Below are 23,412 nucleotides of genomic sequence, written 5' to 3'. Positions count from 1 at the left end.
TACCCGAGAGATCTTTAAACTTCCTAAAGATATGTGAAGTCTACCAATACGCACTTGGCCAGCGCGATAGACTATGGCCTAATACTTCTCATTCTGATAGGAGACCCGTGCTCAATAGTAAAAGGAAGACGCCACAACTGCCTTGAGATCGGATTTTAAATGAAATTTTGAAAATTACAGAGCGACCTCCAATCTTATTTAAGGTGAGGCCACTTAACATTCTATATGTGTATACAATAACATTATGTCTATTGCCATTACGTAACTGGTAGCATATTTTTTATTAATAAAATAAAGCAATATCTGAATTGTTTAAAAAATTGTTATTTTTTTAAACAGCATATTTTATTCTTTATTTCTAGACCTAGTGATTTAGCTGTCAGTTACTTCTCTATAAAACAAAAATATTATAGTTTTTTGTTAACCCTACCCATTATACTGTTGCATATTCACACAATAGCATTTAAGGGTTAGTTCACAGGTGCACAAAAATGAATCGTGCAACCTAAAAGAAATAAGTTCCAGACACCCTTTTCGAAAATATTTCCAAAAATAGACGTTGAAGCAGTTAATTTAAAGCTTAATTTTTCATACTTTAAAAGGGTCGAGGGGTGTAAAATTGCATCTGCTTTCGATTTTATCGTTTTGAAGTGATGCGGACGGTTTGAAACGATGATCAGAATGGTTTTAGTCGGTATACGTCGACCGACTACTGTCCCACTGCTGGGCATTGGTCTGGTCAGAGTAGTTACCACATATAGTTTCCTAAATAGTATAACACGTAAATTGCTAATGAAATTGTAAATAAGGTCTATTAACTATTTATTCTTACTTCGTTAATTTTTTTTTATAATATAGGAATATAGCAGACGAGCATGCAGTCCACCTTATTGTAAATGGCTACTGCCGCCCATAGACATCTGTAATCAACCTCAGATAAGATCAATGTCCTTTCTGAGATCGACCACTGACGCGCCGTTACCCCTGAGGACTAGCTGGGACGCCTCGAACAAGTATATCTCCCTTACCACACCCTTCAAACCAGAACACAGCAGTGTGTAACACTGCTGTTATACAGAAATAGGCGTGTTGGTGATGCCGCCGGAGTCGAACCACGAAGTCTTCTACCACCTTCAATATATTTATGAAGATATACATTTCATGTAGAAACTCAGTAAAGCTATACATTATTTAGGGCGACTGATGTCATAAAAATATTAGCTCACTCTCGTAAAATGTGGTTATAACTACTGTTTGACTCATCTGGAAACTTGTGTAGAAACTAATAGAAATATTTGTATTATGTATATAGATTAGTAAAGAAACTACGTCGTAAATACAAACGGCTTATTAGTAAGTTCTTTTTTTGAATTCTTGTCAAATGAAAACATTTTTAGAGAAAATTTACGAATAAATAACTAATACTGCGTAATATACATAATAAATAAATAATTATTTCAAATATTTTAGGGACATTTTAGCACGGAGACATGGCAAAACTTTTTTACGCAACTATTTCAATTGTCAAAAAATTTTTAACAAAAAAATACAACCGACTTCTATGTCACTACAAAGTAAAAAATAATTGAAATAAATGTTGATTTAGTACATATTTCTGAAGTCGGCGCTCAATATATTTCGTTGGATAAGGATGTAAACAGCGTGTCGAATATGAGCGCCGATTTCAGAAATATGTACTAGACTACTATATTATGTCACCGAGCCACATTATCAGACTCTTAAATAGTCAATGATGAACTGGCTTTGCAATTTCATTAGAACGTACACCAAATATCTTCAAACACAACTCAATTATTCCCATCGGTTGAGGAGTTACATATTTTGTCTCCGAGCCACATTATCAGACGCTTAAATAGTCAATGATGAAATGGCTTTGTAATTTCATTAGAACCTACACCAAATATCTTCAAACACAACTCAATTATTCCCATCGGTTGAGGAATTACATATTTTTACTCCGAGCCACATTATCAGATTCTTAAATAGTCAATGATAAACTGGTTTTGCAATTTCATTAGAACCTACACCAAATATCTACAAACAAAACTCAATTATACCCATCGGTTGCGGAGTTACATATTTTGTCTCCAGAACCCACTCTGATCCTCATCATATTTAAATGGAACTTACTTGTAGCAATAGTCCACACACGAAATTAAAGGCATTAAAATAGGTTCATAAACGGCGAAGTTATGGCTGTTATATTTACATGGGTGGAGGAGTTCCCCTCATTTTCTCCAGAACCCATCGATGGATCGTAACCATATTTAAATGGGACCAACTTCCAGCTCGTTTCTATACGATAAAAAAATAATCATTAAAATCGGTCCACTAACGGCGGAGTAATTCGTGTACATACATAAAAAAAAATACCGGCCGAATTGGTAACCACCTCCTTTTTGAAATCGGTTAAAAACTGGTTACATTTTCTTGTTAGGAGTGAGTAATCTTTACTAATCTATGATTATGTATTTTAAGAACAAATACACTTTTTGAAGGTAAAACTCTGTGTGATTCGACTACGGAGGCCCCACCGCCACCATTCTGCCTAACAACAGCGGTGTCAAGCGCGTCTGCGTTCCAGTTTGAGGGGTGTGGTAAGAGACATACTTATACGAGGCGTTTCAACTTAGTTATCCGAAGTAGGATTATCTTATATGGGGCTGATTACTGATGTGCATGGACAGCAATTCAACCAATAAATTAGACAATCCTAATGCTTCTTTCGATTAGAAATATATCATCATCTTCATCGTCGTCGACGAATTATTGTCCCACTGCTGGGCACGGGTCTCCTCACAGAATAAGAATTATTAGACCAAAGTTCACTGCGTTGGCCAAGTGCGAATTAGTAGACTTCACATACCTTTGAAAACGTTTTTTTTAGATTTCTCAGGTATGCAGGTTTCCTCACGATGTTTTCCTTCACTGTTTAAACAAATGATAATTAATTTGTAATACGCACATAACTTTGAAAAATCAGAGGTATGCCTTCGATCACTAATAAGAACGGTATGCCTGAGATTTGAACCTCGGATCCCTCAATCAAGAGACATCATTTCTTAACCACTACGCTATCACTGCTTAAAATATATTAATGTATATAACCATATCTGTATATGTAGGTTGATAATAATATATAAAAAATATATAGATAATATATAAAATAATACTTAGTATGTTTGTGCAACGGAGTGCATAGCAAGTCGACACGCGGTAGAACAAAGCGTTAATTGTGGTGAAACAAGGCCGTTTTAATCAAACCCTTATCCAAAGATCTATTACATACTGGCTACTTTGTGGGTGGAAACAATAGGACAGACAATATATAGGTTTTGTTGTAACTTATTAGTATTGTACAATAGAATTAAAATAATATACCTTTGTATACTATTTTGAAAAATAATTATTGGTAATAGTTCGACGACAAACTTAATAAAATTGGCCAAGTGCAAGTCGAACTCGCACACGGAGGGTTCCGTACCACCAACATTTTCATATTTTTTTTATTTTTAGTATTTGATACTACAGCAGCTACTGAATTAAATACATTGCGAAAATTTGAACTGCGATAAAGCGAAAAACGTCGAGTAACAGCGGTTTCTTGTATGGCGACCCCCATTTATATTCAACTTTAATTTATTTTTAGTATTTGTTGTTATAGCGGCCACCATAATGCATCCTCTGTAAAAATTTCATGTGTTTACCTATTACGGTTCCAGAGATAGAGCCCTGTGACAGACGGACAGACGGACAGACAGTGAAGTCTTAGTAATACGGTTCCGTTTTTACCCTTTGGGTACGGAGCCCTAAAAATGTGCTTTGTATGTTTATCGTCGAACTATTACTGGTCCACTGTTGGGCATGGGTCTCCCTTCGAAGTGAGAAGGGTTTGAGCCATAGTCTACCGCTGGCCAAGTGCGACTTGGTAGACTTTCCACTTTTAAAGAATATTTCTGTATAGATCTCTCTGGCGCAGGTACAAGTTTTAACACAAATGTTTTTCTTTAGCGTAACAGCATGTTATAATTTAGTCATAATACAGCAAACTAGAGCGCAGACAAATGGTAATTCCACTGATTCCCATCGTAATCAACCTCAGATAAGATAGTCCTATCTAAATATATATAACTCAAAGGTGACTGACTGACATAGTGATCTATCAACGCACAGCCCAAACCACTGGACGGATCGGCCTGAAATTTGGCATGCAGGTAGATGTTATGACGTAGGCATTCGCTAAGAAAGGATTTTGATCAATTCTACCCACAAGGGGATAAAATAGGGGATGAAAATATTACTTCGGAACGCGAGCGAAGCCGCGGGCAAAAGCTTGTGTGAGATATGATAGTTTTGTTCTAATAAATAAGTTGGAACGCCTCGGAAAAATGCCACCCCTTCAAACTAGAATCCAACAGCTCTACACTGCTGTTAGGCTGCAATAAGTATAGCGATGGTGCCTCCGGAGTCAAACAGTAAAAGATTCTACCACCATCAAAAAGGTTAGTTGTTGAGGGATCTATGATCGTAACAGATTAGTATAAAATCTTTATATATATTTCTTACGTGCGTGTGTATGTCACTGAACTCCTCCTAAACGACTGGATTGATTTTGTTGAAATTTGTTGTGTGTGTTCAAGGGGACTTGAGAATGGTTTAGATTCACAATTTAGTCCGTGGGAAAAGGTTTTTTTTTTTTAATTTTTAATTCGTAGTTGTAGAATCGGAAACTATGAATTTATCAATCTGATCTTTAGCAAAGTTGTTGTCCAAGAGCCCACGAGGGTTTGAGAGTTGGTAAGACCAATTTTCGACAGATGGCACTGTCATTCCAATGAAGGTACAAATTTTCTGTTTTATGTATGTCATATTATTCCTTAAAAATGCGGGCGAAGCCGCGGACACCACTAGTTAATTATAAATTTGTACCTAAACCACGACTAGCATATGGGATTGATCAGGATCACTATTATGGACTTTGTTTACGTTGTAACTAGCAGGGGATATCAACTGTTGGCACATTTTTAACCGACTTCCCAAAGGAAGAGAGGTTATCTATTCGACACGTATATATATGTCGTGGATATCGATATAGTTGTTTGATAAGATTGCTAATTTTATTATATGTACCTCAGGTAGACGCCGTAACGTCACTTTAATTTAAAAATAGTGCGCCATGTGGACAGAGTCGTATTCGAGAATGAGGGTAGTTTACCGTGAGACACGGACCCGGTCACATCTCCAATGCGAAACTGTCGGTTTACCTAACTAAAACGTTTTTGATCGCTATGGTTATTTTGCTATATACTTGACCGGCTAACCGTGATAAGTTATTTTATTATTACTGAATTACTGACTGACGTGTCCCTTTGATGTCCTAAGCGTGTTTTCTCCGATATATATAATTTTTTTTTATGTATGTCCAGCGATTTTTTCGCGATGCCGCGACCGATCGACATGATTTGACATGTCGCCGCCGCCGGAGAAGAGGCGGTTGGAGGCGAGCACCACAGTGACCTGGCGACCCTGGCTGCTGCCGTGTCTCCAACAGTGCGCAGCGGTGACAGCGCGGGTGTTGGACAGCAGTGAGGACCCGCAGACGGACGGACGATTGTTGGTCAACGTGACGACCAGACCACCCTTGCATGCAAACATTTCCTTAGCATTCAAGCAATCGGCAGAAAAAAACGCTTGCTACACTGTCAGCCCATTCCATGAGTCGTGGGTGCCATGACCACACACATAGACAAATACACAAACACCCAGACCCAGAAACAGACCCCGATCCCGACTCCTCTCAGAATGAGACGGATTAGGCCATAGTCCACCGCGCTGGCCAAGTGCGTATTGTTAGACTTCACATACCTTTGAGATTTTGTTTTTACGAATCTCTCAGGTGTGCAGGTTTCCCCACGATGTTTTCGTTCACCGTTTAAGCAAGTTATAATTAATTTCTAAAACACACATAACTTTTAAAAAATCAGAGTTGCGTGTCTGGGATTTCAACCTCGGATCCCTCGATCGAGAGGCCGAGTTACTTAACCACTAGTTTATTATTATAAGGTGGCTGCCCTCGGTTTTTTTTTTGTAGGTGTAGCAGACGAGCATGCAGTCCACCTGATGGTAAGTGGCTACTACCACCCATGGACATCTGTAATTAACTCCAGATAGGATTAGATATTCCCACCTCAGGTCGGCCACAGATGCGCCGCTACCCCTGAGGACTAAGCTGGAACGCCTCAAAAAGTCTGTCTACCTTACTACACTTTTCAAAACGGAACACAGAAGCTTTATTAGGTAGAAATAGGTGAGGCGGTAGTGCCGCCGGAGTCACACAGGGTTCTACCACCTTCAATCGGTACTGCATTAAGGACTCCGGGATCCGTCCGCATACCGTCGTGCACTCCAGATGGCATGGCGAGCTTCATGCTCACACTGGAGAAGCCTTACGCAACGCACTCAGACTCCGGTAGCGTTCTTTGGAGATTCAAAAAGAATTCTGTAACGAATCTACTTTGTATAAGATATTTTTATTTGAGTTTTATGGTAGTTCTTCCACTGTCTATCTATTAAGTTTATCGTTATCTAAAATTATATCTTTTATAAATATGCGGAACCTATGAGTATGTAGTGACAATATATATATCATTTACAAATGTTCTGCTTCATTACTTATATGTTTAATTAGTAGATATGATTAAGCGCTAGATATTATTGTCATTATATCAGATAACTCGATGATAATTGTCATTATTCTTGACATCATTACTTATGATTCATTTATCATATATTCAATCATCAATCAAAATCATTAATCAAATATCTGAAAATGATAATATTTTTAATCACCTCACAACATAAATAAGGGAGATAAGGAAGACATACTTTTCCGAGGCATTCCAGCATAGTCTTGATGTATTTATTTAAAAATGTATTTTCTTATGTAAGTGAGTTGTACTCTTTTATAAAATAAATATCATAATGGTCGTCGATTTTTTTACATTATAGCAATAATAGACGAGCATGTAGTCCATCTATAATCAATCCCAGATAGGATTAGGTTCCTACCTAGAAGTGGCCACAGATGCCTTGTTGCTCCTCAGAACTAATATGGAACGCATTGGATAAGTATGTCTCCATTACCACACCCTTCACAACAGTACCCTTACCATGAGTTTTTACGTTTTGACAAATATGACTGTTTTGGTATTTTTTTGCGTATTTGCTCATAAAATTTCCAATCAGCGCCCCGAGCGGATTGTATCAGAACTATAGTGTCACTAACATAACATTAAATGTCTAAATTGACAAAATGGCGCTCTATGTTTTGTCTCTCTTTTTTTCGAACATGTGAGGTAGACAAAAAGACTTGAGCACTTACTTATTGTTACGTTTACTCAGTCTACTGAAGCAAACTGAACAGAATAATGGAGTGAGTAAACGTAACGTAAAATTGTGGGATGTTTTGAAAACACATGGTAAGGGTACAGAATATAGTAGCGCTTAATACTGCTGTTATAAGACAGATAAAGATGTGACGGTAGTGACGCCGGAGTCAACCACAGTGTCCTACCAAATTTCTGTATAACATTGAAATATCAATCGTGTTGTCCACCTCATGGTGTGTATGGTAAAGTCGCTCGAGAAAAATCGTTAAACCTGACGACCCTGTTGTGATTCATACATACAACCATTCATTCATTCATTCAACCATAATTAATAAAGAAGCATTTTTGATTCTTACCCACATGTATATTGTTAAACTGTTAACTATACCTTGTAATATTCCACTATTTTTATTGTTAATAATGCAATCCTACCTACAATTGTAAAATCTCAAGAATTTTGTTTTGTTCCGATGCTTGATGTATTTATTTAAAAATGTATTTTCTTATGTAAGTGAGTTGTACTCTATAAAATAAATATCTTAATGGTCGTCGATTTTTTTACATTATAGCAATAATAGACGAGCATGTAGTCCATCTATAATCAATCCCAGATAGGATTAGGTTCCTACCTAGAAGTGGCCACAGATGCCTTGTTGCTCCTCAGAACTAATATGGAACGCATTGGATAAGTATGTCTCCACTACCACACCCTTCACAACAGTACCCTTACCATGAGTTTTTACGTTTTGACAAATATGACTGTTTTGGTATTTTTTTGCGTATTTGCTCATAAAATTACCAATCAGCGCCCCGAGCGGATTGTATCAGAACTATAGTGTCACTAACATAACATTAAATGTCTAAATTAACGAAATGGCGCTCTATGTTTTGTCTCTCTTTTTTTCGAACATGTGAGGTAGACAAAAAGACTTGAGCACTTACTTATTGTTACGTTTACTCAGTCTACTGAAGCAAACTGAACAGAATAATGGAGTGAGTAAACGTAACGTAAAATTGTGGGATGTTTTGAAAACTCATGGTAAGGGTACAGAATATAGTAGCGCTTAATACTGCTGTTATAAGACAGATAAAGATGTGACGGTAGTGACGCCGGAGTCAAACCACAGTGTCCTGCCAAATTTCTGTATAACATTGAAATATCAATTGTGTTGTCCACCTCATGGTGTGTATGGTAAAGTCGCTCGAGAAAAATCGTTAAACCTGACGACCCTGATGTGGAGAATGGTAACATTGATTTCAAAGATTCCGTTACATACCCACCAGATACATATAACAGATATATATAACAGGTCAAGGTAATAAAGCGTGGTACAAAGAAAAAAAATGTATAAATATGTGTAAGTTATTGGTAGCAAATGCTATATATACTGGCCTTATTTTCTCAACGCTTCAATAATAAGCAATAATAAACAGTTGTATAAAGATTTATGATGTCTATTTTAGACGTCATTTGATCGAAGATCATCGAAGGAGGTAGAACCCTTTGTGTGGCGGTGCTCTAAAGTCGAACTACAAAGGCTTCTACCACCTTCTAGGCAGAAATAGGTGCCGCGGTGTCTATAAAATAGTTCACATTAAAAACAAAACGTTTATTGTGCAAGAATTTATTTAAGCATCAACAAGTTACATATCATGTGGAACCAAAGTAGGTATGCTGTTTACATGCGGGCACGGAGCCAGGACACGAAGGAGGTGACCCTGGCAAAGCCGGCGGGGAAGCCTCGCTCGCAGCCATTGCCGCCGAAGGAAGTCACACCGATCTGGAAGAAGTAGTATTAAGTTAGGCACAAATAGGAGTATTTTTTTTATAATATAGGAGTAGCAGACGAGCAGGCAATCCACCTGATGGTAAGTCCACTGCTACCCATGGACATCTGTAATCAACCCCAAATAGGATTAGATATTCCTACCTGAGGTCGCCACAGATCCGCCGCTACTCCTGAGGACTAAGCTGGAACATCTCGGAAAAGTCTGTCTCCCTTACCACACGCTTCAAAACGGAACACAGCAGCGCCTAACATTGCTGTTATTAGGTAGAAATAGGTGTAAATAGTTGGATAACTTCAACCACAGATGAAAACAAGGAAGCGTCCCAGCGTTTTGGGAACCATGCCTCACACGGCAATTTTAGATGACTTATTTTATTTATAGTTTTCTTGTATATTTTGTAAATAAGTTATTTTTTTAGTTTATGGTGTATTTTATTACCTTAGATTTTATGTATTCAGTAATTATAATTGTAAAAAGTAATACCACAGAGGTCACATTTAGATACTTGTAAAAATCAGAAATCAAATTATTTTTTTTTCCTCTAACGGCGAAGGTCAATGCGATGAGAAACATACTCTCATTCTCTATTATTCTACCAACCTGCTTCTAATCTGCAGAATATACGACCTTAAAATTTTCATTGTGAGAACTCTCAGGAGGTTGTAAAAAAACTCTTTAGTATAAAAATCCCGCCGTGGTTTGACAACCCGAGCGGTTGTGTGGTCACCATACCGGTCTGATGCGCAGAGGATCCTGAGTTCGATCCCCGGTCAGACAGATATCTAAATAATGAATTTAGATATCTTATTTGTATTTCCATGGCACCCACAACACAGAGAATCCTAGTGTGAGGCTGTGAGTGTGGAAAGTGTTTTTTTTTTAATCAAAAATCATAGTATTTTAAGGCACTTACAAGGATAGGCCCATTGATCCTAAGAGGGCCACCGGAGTCTCCTTGGCAAGTGCTCCTGCCACCAGCGCCGCTGGTGCAGAGGGTGGAAGCGATGACGGTGTTTCCGAAGGTCCTGCGGCACTCGTCGTTGGAGATGACCGGCAGGGTCACGTGGCGAAGGTTGTTGTTGTTATTACCGGCAGGACCTGAGAATAATAACTATTAGTATATGGTATAAACAAAGGTACAATTATACTATCTATTGGATTATCTAAAAAACCCTTCCTTAGTTGACTCCATCATCACAACTAATTCTTATTTGAAATTAATTCCATATTCTGATTTGGAAAGTTTAGGTGGAAACTGATGTGAGACATTGCGTCTATGTTCATAGTCTATTTATTCATTGATTTGTGAATAAAGTCACATATATTATTATGCAGCTGTTGGATTTCAAACTTAGCCACTTCGAACGTGTTCGAATCGTATTGTAAAATGATCTCACCGTCAGCGGTGCGACCGAAGCCAATGGCGACAGCCGAAGTACCGACGTAGCTGGCGGATCCAGAAGGCAGGTTGATGCGGTTGATGTTGTCTAGAAAAATATTGTGATTGAGTATCCATTTTTAAGGTAACCGATAATTCTCAATCAATTAAAAATTGAAGACATTGTGAAAATGCTTACTGTTGAAGACAATGTGGTTCGTAGTGATCAAGGCGATATCGTTGTTGAGGTTGTTCTGGTTGTAGCTGCCGTGCATGGCCACACGGTTGGTCACGATGCGGGTGCCGCCGGAGTTGAGGCGGTTAGAGGCGAGTACGATAGTGAACTGCCGAGCTTGGAGGTTGCGGTGTCTCCAGCAGTGAGCGGCGGTGACAGCGCGGGTGTTGGACAGGAGAGAGGAGCCGCAGACGGACTGACGGCCGTCCGTCAATTGGATCAACAAACCACCCTGCGTGCAAACATTTCTTCAGAACATATTCAAACAGTTTACAGATAAAATGTTTATTTGTCATCAAACAATTGTTTTCAGTCTATGTAATGATAAACGATTCTATTACTAGTTATTAAGCTAATTAAGCTTTCAATGATTCGCAGAAGAGCATGTAGTATACCTGATGTAAAAGTATGTCTCCCTTACCACACCCTTCAAACCAAAACACGGCAACGGTTAACGCTGCTGTTTTTAGGCAGAAATAGGTGTGGCGGTGGTTCAGCTGGAGTCGAACAACAGTGAGTTCTACTACCTTCAATGCTCATGTTCTAACGAAATTGATAACTGGATTTATGCTATTAAGGGAATAAGTTAAAACTATTACTTACAAAGAAGGGCCATTGTCCGACGTTGGAGTTGGAGCCACCCACGATTCTAGCTCCATCGAAGTCCATGGCCTCTTCAGCAGCCGTGATGCGAGCGTATTCGGGGATACCGATCTCCTCGTGGTAGCTGTAGAAGATTTTCTCATATTGAGGCGCAGCTGATGCTGCTACCGCAAGCGCCAGGACAACTAGGAACGGTCTCATCGTGGAAGGCTTCAACGTTGAATGCTTCAGTGCTATTTTCTAGACCTTATATATCCCTGTACTGTTAGATATCAGGATTAAATTTATCAGACAAGATCGAACTTTAATTTTTTTTGTTTATCTATTAATTTAATCTCAAATTATATCTTCTGTTTGTTTTTTAACAGGGTTCCTTAGACCCAAAAATATTTTAACATTTTTAAGGTAAATTGTTAAGAGAACGTGAAATTACAGAAAAATTGTCTCATCATCCATAATGCCTTTTTTATCAGACTGTGGAAGGTAATGTTTTTTGGACTTTCGATTTTTTGTATATATGTCTCAGTCTACGCCGCTTAGCCCAAACTTCTTGACCAATTTCAAAATATGGGGTAGCGTTGGATTCATCGAAATTGAATTAACACTAGGCTATATTTTTTTTTAAGACTGGGAGCGTGGCGTCTCCTGTAATCCGGGTACTCGGAGGTCGGAACCGGAGTATGGTTTGATATCGGGAGTCCTGGTGTTGTGTGGCCCATGTTGACTGGACGTCCACACTAAGCCTGGTATTAATATGGATCCCCCGGAGGAATATGGGGGATGCAGGTTAACTAAGGAGGGGCGAACCGGGCCAGAGGGGAAACGCAGCAGCCAAAAGTCCTCATATCGGGCACTAGTGGGATAGTGGCTGGGAGTGAGCGCACAGTATCAGCCCGACCAAGACAATCAAACCCGTTTCTTTTGTCCCTGTAGTTCCGGGACTATAATAGGGCTACAGTATCCCCTGCCTGTCATAAGAGGCGACTAAAAAGGGGCTTCCGGGGTTGCGGGCGGCAAGAGTGGGAGCTCGAACCGCCCAGCCAGCGGTCCCGGGAAGGACAACGGTACCTATGTGTGGTCGCATACCGTCGTAAGCACCAGAAGGTGTTGCGAGCGCCAAGCTCAACTGGGCGGAGCTCGACGGGGCACCGCGCTAAGAGGACTCCGGTTGCGTTGGAGATTCCGGAGATGAAGGTTTCCCCCTCGATAACAAAAAAGGGCTATATTTTTAAGCAGTCCAATTTTTAATAGCTCTTAAATAGTAGATGTGACAGTTTTAAAAGGCAATAACAGCGTGGTGATAGAAACTTATTCGCTCAATCGGGGAGTTCAAATCTCAAGCTCCTCTAATTTTCCACTTCTTAATTATCACGTGCTACAACGGTGAAGGAATTATCATCATCATCTTCTGAAATCATATTGAAACATACGGAACGTATGTTATAAGTGACAATTAATATTTTATTTACATTATTGTTATCTATTTCGTTACGTTTTATTAGTAAAATATTAATTACTAGTTGGAAGCTCTAGATAAATGTCATTATATCAGATGATTGATAATTGTAATTTAAATTGACATATCATATCATCACTTATAATCATTATCATCTTTGTAATCCAACGTCAAACGTTCGATCAAATTCAAATACTTGATGACTGACATCAACTGAATATTAGTCATAATTAGTCTTCACATCGATAATCGAACATAGAGTAATAATTATTATGAAAAATAGACAAACCTACTAAGTTTCTTACTATATCTTCGCAGTTGAGGTCGCGTTCCGATCCGGTAGTACTCGTAACTTAAGAAAAAATATTTTAAGACAATTTGTAAGTGCCTCCGTAGGCACATAATAAATATATTTCATTTCATTTCAATTATCAATCCATGGAATAGAGTCAACTTTCGTTCATTCTGAACTCGAGGGAATCTTAAATACTATCTTTATTTTGAAGGTGGTAGAACCCTTTGTGGTTCGTCTCCGGCGGCACCACCGCCACACCTATTTCTGCCTAATAACAGCAGTGTTAGGCGCTGCTGTGTTCCGGTTTGAAGGGTGTGGTAAGGGAGACAGACTTTTTCGAGGCGTTCCAGCTTAGTCCTCAGGGGTAGCGGCGCATCTGTGGCCGACCTCAGGTAGGAATATCTAATCCTATCTGCGGTTGATTTCAGATGTCCATGGGCGGCAGTAGCCACTTACCATCAGGTGGACTGCATGCTCGTCTGCTACTTCTATATTATAAAAAAAAAAATATCTACGATGTACAAAGGCTAAATCATAAATAATATTTTAATAACGATAAAAATTCGTTAGTATGAGTGTCTGTTTTAAGCACGGAAAGAATATCTTAAAATAGTGTTTTAAATATTAAATAGTTTGAAATTTTGAGAGAAAAGCAATAAAGTCGAATTGTTGAATATTAATCAATTATTATTTATTAACTACTATTATTTAACGATGACAAAAGTTAAGCGGTGATCCACAATGTGAATTAATTAATCTTTTGAAAGCAGGTGCGGCCCCAGGGGGTCACAGGTTATGACCCCCCAAAAGTCGAGTCCGAGTCGCACTTGGTCAATTTTTTTCCATGGGGAAAAAACTGCTGGGTACGGGTCTCCTCTTAGAATGAAAAGGATTAAGCCATAATCCACCGCTTCATCCAAATTATTGTCCTTATTAATTATAATAAATATAAAACTTAAGAAATATAATATAATAGATATAATAATTGTATACATAGTTTAGAAAAGTGGGTAAAAGTTTTACCGCCCCCGTAAAATATGGCCCAAGGTACAAGATTCGTTTGAACTGCCTTCCTATATGCAAAGCGAATGTATAATGCGATTAAATGTGATTTTTTCAAGATATTTCTGCCTTAAAAACATTAATTTAAAATATAACTTGTAAGAAATATTATATTATGTTAAGATACGTCTCATGGAGTTTCTTACGTCGTTTCTTCTCCATAAACGAAACTTGTGAAGCTTAAGCTTCATGACGCTCAAACCGAATTTAGTGATTTTTTTTTTCATTTAGATGAGTAAACGTCAAATTTTTTTAGTCCACCTGATGGTACTATTGCCGCTCATGGACATCTGCTAATAACTCTATATAAGATTAAATTCTTACCTGAGTTCGGCCACAATGCGCCTCTTCTTCTGGGATACTTCCAGCTTAGTAGCTGGAATAAACCCTTCCAACCAGAATGGCAAGCAACATTCAGTCGATTTTCTATAATTTAAGGTAATCACGAGTTCCGTTGAGAATTTTTTATGCGTCGAACTAAAACGATACATTTCCCTTTACGAAAACCTTTCCCAAACGATACAAACTCTTCATGGCTCTATGCCAGACTTTACAATAAATACTAAAATATGCATTTAAAACTACTCGTATATGCATTTATGTTAGAAGAAAGTGGTCTAATTTAACTAAATTTCCTGTGACCCGAAAAATCTGACGCTGTGATAGCGCCTGTTTGAAAGAACTCTGTTATCTTATATATAAAATTCTCGTGTCACAATTTTAGTACACGTACTCCTCTGAAACGGCTTTACCGATTTCCACCAAATTATATAAGTATATACAGTAGGTCTAAGAATCGGCTACTATCTATTTTTCATACCCCTAAGTGATAAGTGTTTTTCACCCTTATCATTTTTCTTATTTATATGGCAACACAACGTTCTTCGGGTCAGCTATTATTTCTCTAAATCAAACTAATGATTACGTAGTTATCATTAGTAGTAAAGTAGTAGAGTAGTAGTACAAAGTTTTGTACGATGATATAGTTTGAACTTCGCTCAAAATATACTTATGTACCAGTAATTGTACCTCTCCCATGCTCTCTGAAACTTTGAATTGTCGTTTCATGCCGATGAGTTGGATTTACGTGTCGTTTTGGTATGTGATGATTTTTTCGTTCGGATTATTAGGTGCATAAAATGTATTGTTTTAGTTCGACGCATAAAAAATTATCTACGGAACTCGTGATTACCTTAAATTATAGAAAGTCGACTGAAACATGCTTGTCATTTTGGTTGGAAGGGTCTATTCCAGCTACTAAGCTGGAACTATCCCACAAGAAGAGGCGCATTGTGGCCGAACTCAGGAATAGTACATAACACCATCAGGTGGACTAAAAAAGTACGACGTTCACTCATCTAAATAAATAAAAAATCACTAAATTCGGTTTGAGCGTCATGAAGCTTAAGCTTCACAAGTTTCGTTTATGGAGAAGAAGCGGCGTAAGAAACTCCATAAGACGTATCTTAACATATAATATTTCTTACAAATTATATTTTAAATTAATGTTTTTAAGGCAGAAAAATCTTGAAAAAATCACATTTATTATTATTATACATGCATATAGGAAGGCAGTTCAAACGAATCTTGTACCTTGGGCCGCATTTTAGGGGGGCGGTAAAACTTTTACCCACTTTTCTAAACTATGTATACAATTATTATATCTATTATATTATATTTCTTATGTTTATATATATTTTTTATATATAATATAAGAGTAGCGGACGAGCATGCAGTCCACCTGATGGTAAGTGGCTACTGCCGCCCATGGACATCTGTAATCAACCCAAGATAGGATTAGATATTCCTACCTGAGGTCGGCCACAGATGCGCCGCTACCCCTGAGGACTAAGCTGGAACGCCTCGGAAAAGTCTGTCTCCCTTACCACACCCTTCAAACCGGAACACAGCAGCGCCTAACACTGCTGTTATTAGGTAGAAATAGGTGTGGCGGTGGTTCCGCCGGAGTCGAACCATTAAGGGTTCTACCACCCTCGAAATTATATTTATTATAATTAATAAGGACAATAATTTGGTTGAAGCGGTGGACTATGGCCTAATCCTTCTCATTCTAAGAGGAGACCCGTCCCAGCAGTGGGGCAGTAATGTGTTGATGATGATGAAGATGACGTATGGAAATAGCAAGCAGTCTACCTGATAATAAGTGACCACTTTTTGGCCTGTATCAACATTAGATAGTCTTAGAGTAGTAGAAGGTGAACCCTCTGTGGTTCGACTCCGGCGGCACCACCCCCACGCCTATTTCTGTTATAACCGCAGTGTTAAACGCTGTGTTTTGGTTTTGAATTGTGTGGAAGGGTGGAAGTTGGGTGATAATTTTCTGAGACATTCCTGCTTAGGGGTATCAGCGCATCTGTGGTCGATCTCGGGTAGAACTCTGATCTAATCAGCGGTTGATTGCGGATATACGTCGGCGGCAGTCATCAGCAACCCGTTACTGTCCACCTAGTCTCTACCTAATAATACCTATTAACAAGGTAATGAGATTTCAATACCCGATAAAGAGTGTGTTTTGACATCCATCATGAATCTTCATTCATTCATTCAACCATACTTAATAAAGAAACATTTTTGATTCTTACCCACATGTATATTGTTAAACTGTTAACTATACCTTGTAATATTCCACTATTATTATTGTTAATAATGCAATCCTACCTACAATTGTAAAATCTCAAGAATTTTGTTTTGTTCCGATGCTTGATGTATTTATTTAAAAATGTATTTTCTTATGTAAGTGAGTTGTACTCTATAAAATAAATATCTTAATGGTCGTCGATTTTTTTACATTATAGCAATAATAGACGAGCATGTAGTCCATCTATAATCAATCCCAGATAGGATTAGGTTCCTACCTAGAAGTGGCCACAGATGCCTTGTTGCTCCTCAGAACTAATATGGAACGCATTGGATAAGTATGTCTCCATTACCACACCCTTCACAACAGTACCCTTACCATGAGTTTTTACGTTTTGACAAATATGACTGTTTTGGTATTATTTTGCGTATTTGCTCATAAAATTTCCAATCAGCGCCCCGAGCGGATTGTATCAGAACTATAGTGTCACTAACTATGTTTTGTGTCTCTTTTTTTCGAACATGTGAGGTAGACAAAAAGACTTGAGCATTTACTTATTGTTACGTTTACTCAGTCTACTGAAGCAAACTGAACAGAATAATAGAGTGAGTAAACGTAACGTAAAATTGTGGGATGTTTTGAAAACTCATCGTAAGGGTACAGAATATAGTAGCGCTTAATACTGCTGTTATAAGACAGATAAAGATGTGACGGTAGTGACGCCGGAGTCAAACCACAGTGTCCTGCCAAATTTCTGTATAACATTGAAATATCAATTGTGTTGTCCACCTTATGGTGTGTATGGTAAAGTCGCTCGAGAAAAATCGTTAAACCTGACGACCCTAATGGAGAATAGTAACATTGAGTTCAAAGATTCCGTTACATACCCACCAGATACATATAACAGATATATATAACAGGTCAAGGTAATAAAAGCGTGGTACAAAGAAGAAAATTGTATAAATATGTGTAAGTTATTGGTAGCAATTGCTATATATACTGGCCTTATTTTCTCAACGCTTCAATAATAAGCAATAATAAACAGTTGTATAAAGATTTATGATGTCTATTTTAGACGTCATTTGATCGAAGATCGTCGAAGGTGGTAGAACCCTTTGTGTGGCGGTGCTACCCTCTAAAGTCGAACCACAAAGGCTTCTACCACCTTCTAGGCAGAAATAGGTGCTGCGGTGTCTATAAAATAGTTCACATTAAAAACAAAACGTTTATTGTGCAAGAATTTATTTAAGCATCAACAAGTTACATATCATGTGGAACCAAAGTAGGTATGCTGTTTACATGCGGGCACGGAGCCAGGACACGAAGGAGGTGACCCTGGCAAAGCCGGCGGGGAAGCCTCGCTGGCAGCCATTGCCGCCGAAGGAAGTCACACCGATCTGGAAGAAGTAGTATTAAGTTAGGCACAAATAGGAGTATTTTTTTTTTATAATATAGGAGTAGCAGACGAGCATGCAATCCACCTGATGGTAAGTCCACTGCTACCCATGGACATCTGTAATCAACCCCAAATAGGATTAGATATTCCTACCTGAGGTCGGCCACAGATCCGCCGCTACTCCTGAGGACTAAGCTGGAACACCTCGGAAAAGTCTGTCTCCCTTACCACACGCTTCAAAACGGAACACAGCAGCGCCTAACATTGCTGTTATTAGGTAGAAATAGGTGTAAATAGTTGGATAACTTCAACCACAGATGAAAACAAGGAAACGCCCCAGCGTTTTGGGAACCATGCCTCACACGGCAATTTTAGATGACTTATTTTATTTATAATTTTCTTGTATATTTTGTAAATAAGTTCTTTTTTTAGTTTATGGTGTATTTTATTACCTTAGATTTGATGTATTCAGTAATTATAATTGTAAAAAGTAATACCACAGAGGTCACATTTAGACACTTGTAAAAATCAGAAATCAAATTAATTTTTTTTTCCTCTAACGGCGAAGGTCAATGCGATGAGAAACATACTCTCTTTCTCTATTATTCTACCAACCTGCTTCTAATCTGCAGAATATACGACCTTAAAATTTTCATTGTGAGAACTCTCAGGAGGTTGTAAAAAAACTCCTTAGTATAAAAATCCCGCCGTGGTTTGACAACCCGAGCGGTTGTGTGGTCACCATACCGGTCTGATGCGCAGAGGATCCTGAGTTCGATCCCCGGTCAGACAGATATCTAAATAATGAATTTAGATATCTTATTTATATCTTATTTGTATTTCCATGGCACCCATAACACAGAGAATCCTAGTGTGAGGCTGTGAGTGTGGAAAGTGTTTTTTTTTTTTAATCAAAAATCATAGTATTTTAAGGCACTTACAAGGATAGGCCCATTGATCCTAAGAGGGCCACCGGAGTCTCCTTGGCAAGTGCTCCTGCCACCGGCGCCGCTGGTGCAGAGGGTGGAAGCGATGACGGTGTTTCCGAAGGTCCTGCGGCACTCGTCGTTGGAGATGACCGGCAGGGTCACGTGGCGAAGGTTGTTGTTGTTATTACCGGCAGCACCTGAGAATAATAACTATTAGTATATGGTATAAACAAAGGTACAATTATACTATCTATTGGATTATCTAAAAACCCTTCCTTGGTTGACTCCATCATCACAACTAATTCTTATTTGAAATTAATTCCATATTCTGATTTGGAAAGTTTAGGTGAGAAACTGATGTGAGACATTGCGTCTATGTTCATAGTCTATTTATTCATTGATTTGTGAATAAAGTCACATATATTATTATGCAGCTGTTGGATTTCAAACCAATTTTGTACGATCGCTTATTCAGAATAAGCGAAAGCGCGCGAAGCGAAGTGACCACTGACTAGCTTAGTTGTCAAGACTTGGTTACAAATGTCTTTAAGCGATAGAGGTCAATTAATGTGCTGACATTGGGATTGGGATTACATATGTCTTAGCCACTTCGAACGTGTTCGAATCGTATTGTAAAATGATCTCACCGTCAGCGGTGCGACCGAAGCCAATGGCGACAGCCGAAGTACCGACGTAGCTGGCGGATCCAGAAGGCAGGTTGATGCGGTTGATGTTGTCTAGAAAAAAATTGCGATTGAGTATCCATTTTTAAGGTAACCGATAATTCTCAATCAATTAAAAATTGAAGACATTGTGAAAATGCTTACTGTTGAAGCCAACGTGGTTCATAGTGATCATGGCGATATCGTTGTTGAGGTTGTTCTGGTTGTAGCTGCCGTGCATGGCCACACGGTTGGTCACGATGCGGGTGCCGCCGGAGTTGAGGCGGTTAGAGGCGAGTACGATAGTGAACTGCCGAGCTTGGAGGTTGCGGTGTCTCCAGCAGTGAGCGGCGGTGACAGCGCGGGTGTTGGACAGGAGAGAGGAGCCGCAGACGGACTGACGGCCGTCCGTCAATTGGATCAACAAACCACCCTGCGTGCAAACATTTCTTCAGAACATATTCAAACAGCTTACAGATAAAATGTTTATTTGTCATCAAACAATTGTTTTCAGTCTATGTAATGATAAACGATTCTATTACTGGTTATTAAGCTAATTAAGCTTTCAATGATTCGCAGAAGAGCATGTAGTATACCTGATGTAAAAGTATGTCTCCCTTACCACACCCTTCAAACCAAAACACGGCAACGGTTAACGCTGCTGTTTTTAGGCAGAAATAGGTGTGGCGGTGGTTCAGCTGGAGTCGAACAACAGTGAGTTCTACTACCTTCAATGCTCATGTTCTAACGAAATTGATAACTGGATTTATGCTATTAAGGGAATAAGTTAAAACTATTACTTACAAAGAAGGGCCATTGTCCAACGTTGGAGTTGGAGCCACCCACGATTCTAGCTCCATCGAAGTCCATGGCCTCTTCAGCAGCCGTGATGCGAGCGTATTCGGGGATACCGATCTCCTCGTGGTAGCTGTAGAAGATTTTCTCATATTGAGGCGCAGCTGATGCTGCTACCGCAAGCGCCAGGACAACTAGGAACGGTCTCATCGTGGAAGGCTTCAACGTTGAATGCTTCAGTGCTATTTTCTAGGCCTTATATATCCCTGTACTGTTAGATATCAGGATTAAATTTATCAGACAAGATCAAACTTTTATTTTATTTATCTATTTTGTTTATCTATTAATTTAATTTCAAATTATATATTCTGTTTGTTTTTTAACAGGGTTCCTTAGACCCAAAAATCTTTTAACATTTTTAAGGTAAATTGTTACGAGAACGTGAAATTACAAAAAAATTGTCTCATCATCCATAATGCCTTTTTTATCAGACTGTGGAAGGTAATGTTTTTTGGACTTTCGATTTTTTGTATATATGTCTCAGTCTACGCCGCTTAGCCCAAACTTCATGACCAATTTCAACATATGGGGTAGCGTTGGATTCATCCAAATTGAATTAACACTAGGCTATATTTTTTTTAAGACTGGGAGTGTGGCGTCTCCTGTAATCCGAGTACTCGGAGGTCGGAACCGGAGTATGGTTTGATATCGGGAGTCCTGGTGTTGTGTGGCCCATGTTGACTGGACGTCCACACTAAGCCTGGTTAATTAATATGGATCCCCCGGAGGAATATGGGGGATGCAGGTTAACTAAGGAGGGGCGAACCGGGCCAGAGGGGAAACGCAGCAGCCAAAAGTCCTCATATCGGGCAGTAGTGGGATAGTAGCTGGGAGTGAGCGCACAGTATCAGCCCGACCAAGAAAATCAAACCCGTTTCTTTTGTCCCTGTAGTTCCGGGACTAGAATAGGGCTACAGTATCCCCTGCCTGTCATAAGAGGCGACTAAAAAGGGGCTTCCGGGGTTGCGGGCGGCAAGAGTGGGAGCTCGAACCGCCCAGCCAGCGGTCCCGGGAAGGACAACGGTACCTATGTGTGGTCGCATACCGTCGTAAGCACCAAAAGGTGTTGCGAGCGCCAAGCTCACCTGGGCGGAGCTCGACGGGGCACCGCGCTAAGAGGACTCCGGTTGCGTTCCTTTGGAGATCCCGGAGATGAAGGTTTCCCCTCGATAACAAACGGGTTATATTTTTAAGCAGTCCAATTTTTCCTTCATAATAATTAGTGAATAACTACTCTAAAGATTAAGGTATCAAATGAGCATGCAATCCACCTAATGCCAGCTCTTAATAGCTCTTAAATAAGATGTGACAGTCTTAAAAGGCAATAACAGCGTGGTGATAGAAACTTATTCGCTCAATCGGGGAGTTCAAATCTCAAGCTCCTCTAATTTTCCACTTCTTAATTATCACGTGCTACAACGGTGAAGGAATTATCATCATCATCTTCTGAAATCATATTGAAACATACGGAACGTATGTTATAAGTGACAATTAATATTTTATTTACATTATTGTTATCTATTTCGTTACGTTTTATTAGTAAAATATTAATTACTAGTTAGAAGCTCTAGATAAATGTCATTAGATCAGATGATTGATAATTGTAATTTAAATTGACATATCATATCATATCATCACTTATAATCATTATCATCTTTGTAATCCAACGTCAAACGTTCGATCAAATTCAAATATTTGATGACAGAAATCAACTGAATATAAGTCATAATTAGTCTTCACATCGATAATCGAACATAGAGTAATAATTATTATGAAAAATAGACAAACCTACTAAGTTTCTTACTATATCTTCGCAGTTGAGGTCGCGTTCCGATCCGGTAGTAACTTAAGAAAAAATATTGTAAGACAATTTGTAAGTGCCTCCGTAGGCACATAATAAATATATTTCATTTCATTTCAATTATCAATCCATGGAATAGAGTCAACTTTCGTTAATTCTGAACTCGAGGGAATCTTGAATACTATCTACGATGTACAAAGGCTAAAGCATAAATAATATTTTAATAACGATAAAAAAACGTAAGTATGAGTATCTGTTATAAGCACGGAAAGAATATCTTAAAATAGTGTTTTAAATATTAAATAGTTTGAAATTTTGAAAAGCAATAAAGTCGAATTGTTGAATATTAATCAATTATTATTTATTAACTACTATTATGTAACAATGACAAAAGTTAAGCGGTGATTCACAATGTGAATTAATTAATCTTTTGAAAGCAGGTGCGGCCCCAGGGGGTCACAGGTTATGACCCCCCAAAAGTCGAGTCCGAGTCGCACTTGGTCAATTTTTTTTTCCATGGGGAAAAAACTGCTGGGTACGGGTCTCCTCTTAGAATGAGAAGGATGATAAGCCATAATCCACCGCTTCATCCAAATTATTGTCCTTATTAATTATTATTAATTATAATAAATATAAAACTTAAGAAATATAATATAATAGATATAATAATTGTATACATAGTTTAGAAAAGTGGGTAAAAGTTTTACCGCCCCCGTAAAATGCGGCCCAAGGTACAAGATTCGTTTGAACTGCCTTCCTATATGCAAAGCGAATGTATAATGCGATTAAATGTGATTTTTTCAAGATATTTCTGCCTTAAAAACATTAATTTAAAATATAACTTGTAAGAAATATTATATTATGTTAAGATACGTCTCATGGAGTTTCTTACGTCGTTTCTTCTCCTCTGCTATTATATTTCTTAAGTTTAATATATATAT

General features: G+C 38.5%; 2 protein-coding genes across 2 annotated transcripts; both read right to left on the bottom strand.

Moving 5' to 3' along the window:
- Positions 1-9,033: 9,033 nt before the first annotated feature.
- On the bottom strand, positions 9,034-11,707 carry LOC140754716 (collagenase-like). The gene is made up of 5 exons (XM_073089776.1): positions 11,417-11,707; positions 10,778-11,045; positions 10,598-10,687; positions 10,114-10,298; positions 9,034-9,190 (listed from the first exon to the last, which is right to left on the bottom strand). Exons 1-5 carry the CDS (start codon positions 11,615-11,617, stop codon positions 9,089-9,091), a joined length of 846 nt encoding a protein of 281 aa, XP_072945877.1. The 5' UTR covers positions 11,618-11,707; the 3' UTR covers positions 9,034-9,088.
- Positions 11,708-18,068: 6,361 nt separating this feature from the next.
- LOC140754712 (brachyurin-like) lies at positions 18,069-20,850 on the bottom strand. Its single transcript, XM_073089769.1, has 5 exons — positions 20,620-20,850; positions 19,981-20,248; positions 19,801-19,890; positions 19,166-19,350; positions 18,069-18,225 (listed from the first exon to the last, which is right to left on the bottom strand). Exons 1-5 carry the CDS (start codon positions 20,818-20,820, stop codon positions 18,124-18,126), a joined length of 846 nt encoding a protein of 281 aa, XP_072945870.1. The 5' UTR covers positions 20,821-20,850; the 3' UTR covers positions 18,069-18,123.
- Positions 20,851-23,412: the final 2,562 nt, after the last annotated feature.

This window comes from Epargyreus clarus, unplaced genomic scaffold (genome assembly GCF_041222505.1).
Source record: "Epargyreus clarus isolate Ecla_fem2 unplaced genomic scaffold, WU_Ecla_fem_2.2 ptg000031l, whole genome shotgun sequence".
NCBI lineage: Eukaryota > Metazoa > Arthropoda > Insecta > Lepidoptera > Hesperiidae > Epargyreus > Epargyreus clarus.
This window is presented reverse-complemented; position numbering and strand designations above follow the sequence as displayed.

Coding starts and splice junctions, on each gene's coding strand:
- LOC140754716 (XM_073089776.1), bottom strand. CDS start 11,617: ATGAGACCGTTCCTAGTTGTCCTGGCGCTTGCGGTAGCAGCATCAGCT. Junction 10,688..10,777: donor GAACCACATTGTCTTCAACA/GTAAGCATTTTC, acceptor ATATTTTTCTAG/ACAACATCAACCGCATCAAC. Junction 9,191..10,113: donor GGATCAATGGGCCTATCCTT/GTAAGTGCCTTA, acceptor TACTTCTTCCAG/ATCGGTGTGACTTCCTTCGG.
- LOC140754712 (XM_073089769.1), bottom strand. CDS start 20,820: ATGAGACCGTTCCTAGTTGTCCTGGCGCTTGCGGTAGCAGCATCAGCT. Junction 19,351..19,800: donor CTTCGGTCGCACCGCTGACG/GTGAGATCATTT, acceptor TATTATTCTCAG/GTGCTGCCGGTAATAACAAC. Junction 18,226..19,165: donor GGATCAATGGGCCTATCCTT/GTAAGTGCCTTA, acceptor TACTTCTTCCAG/ATCGGTGTGACTTCCTTCGG.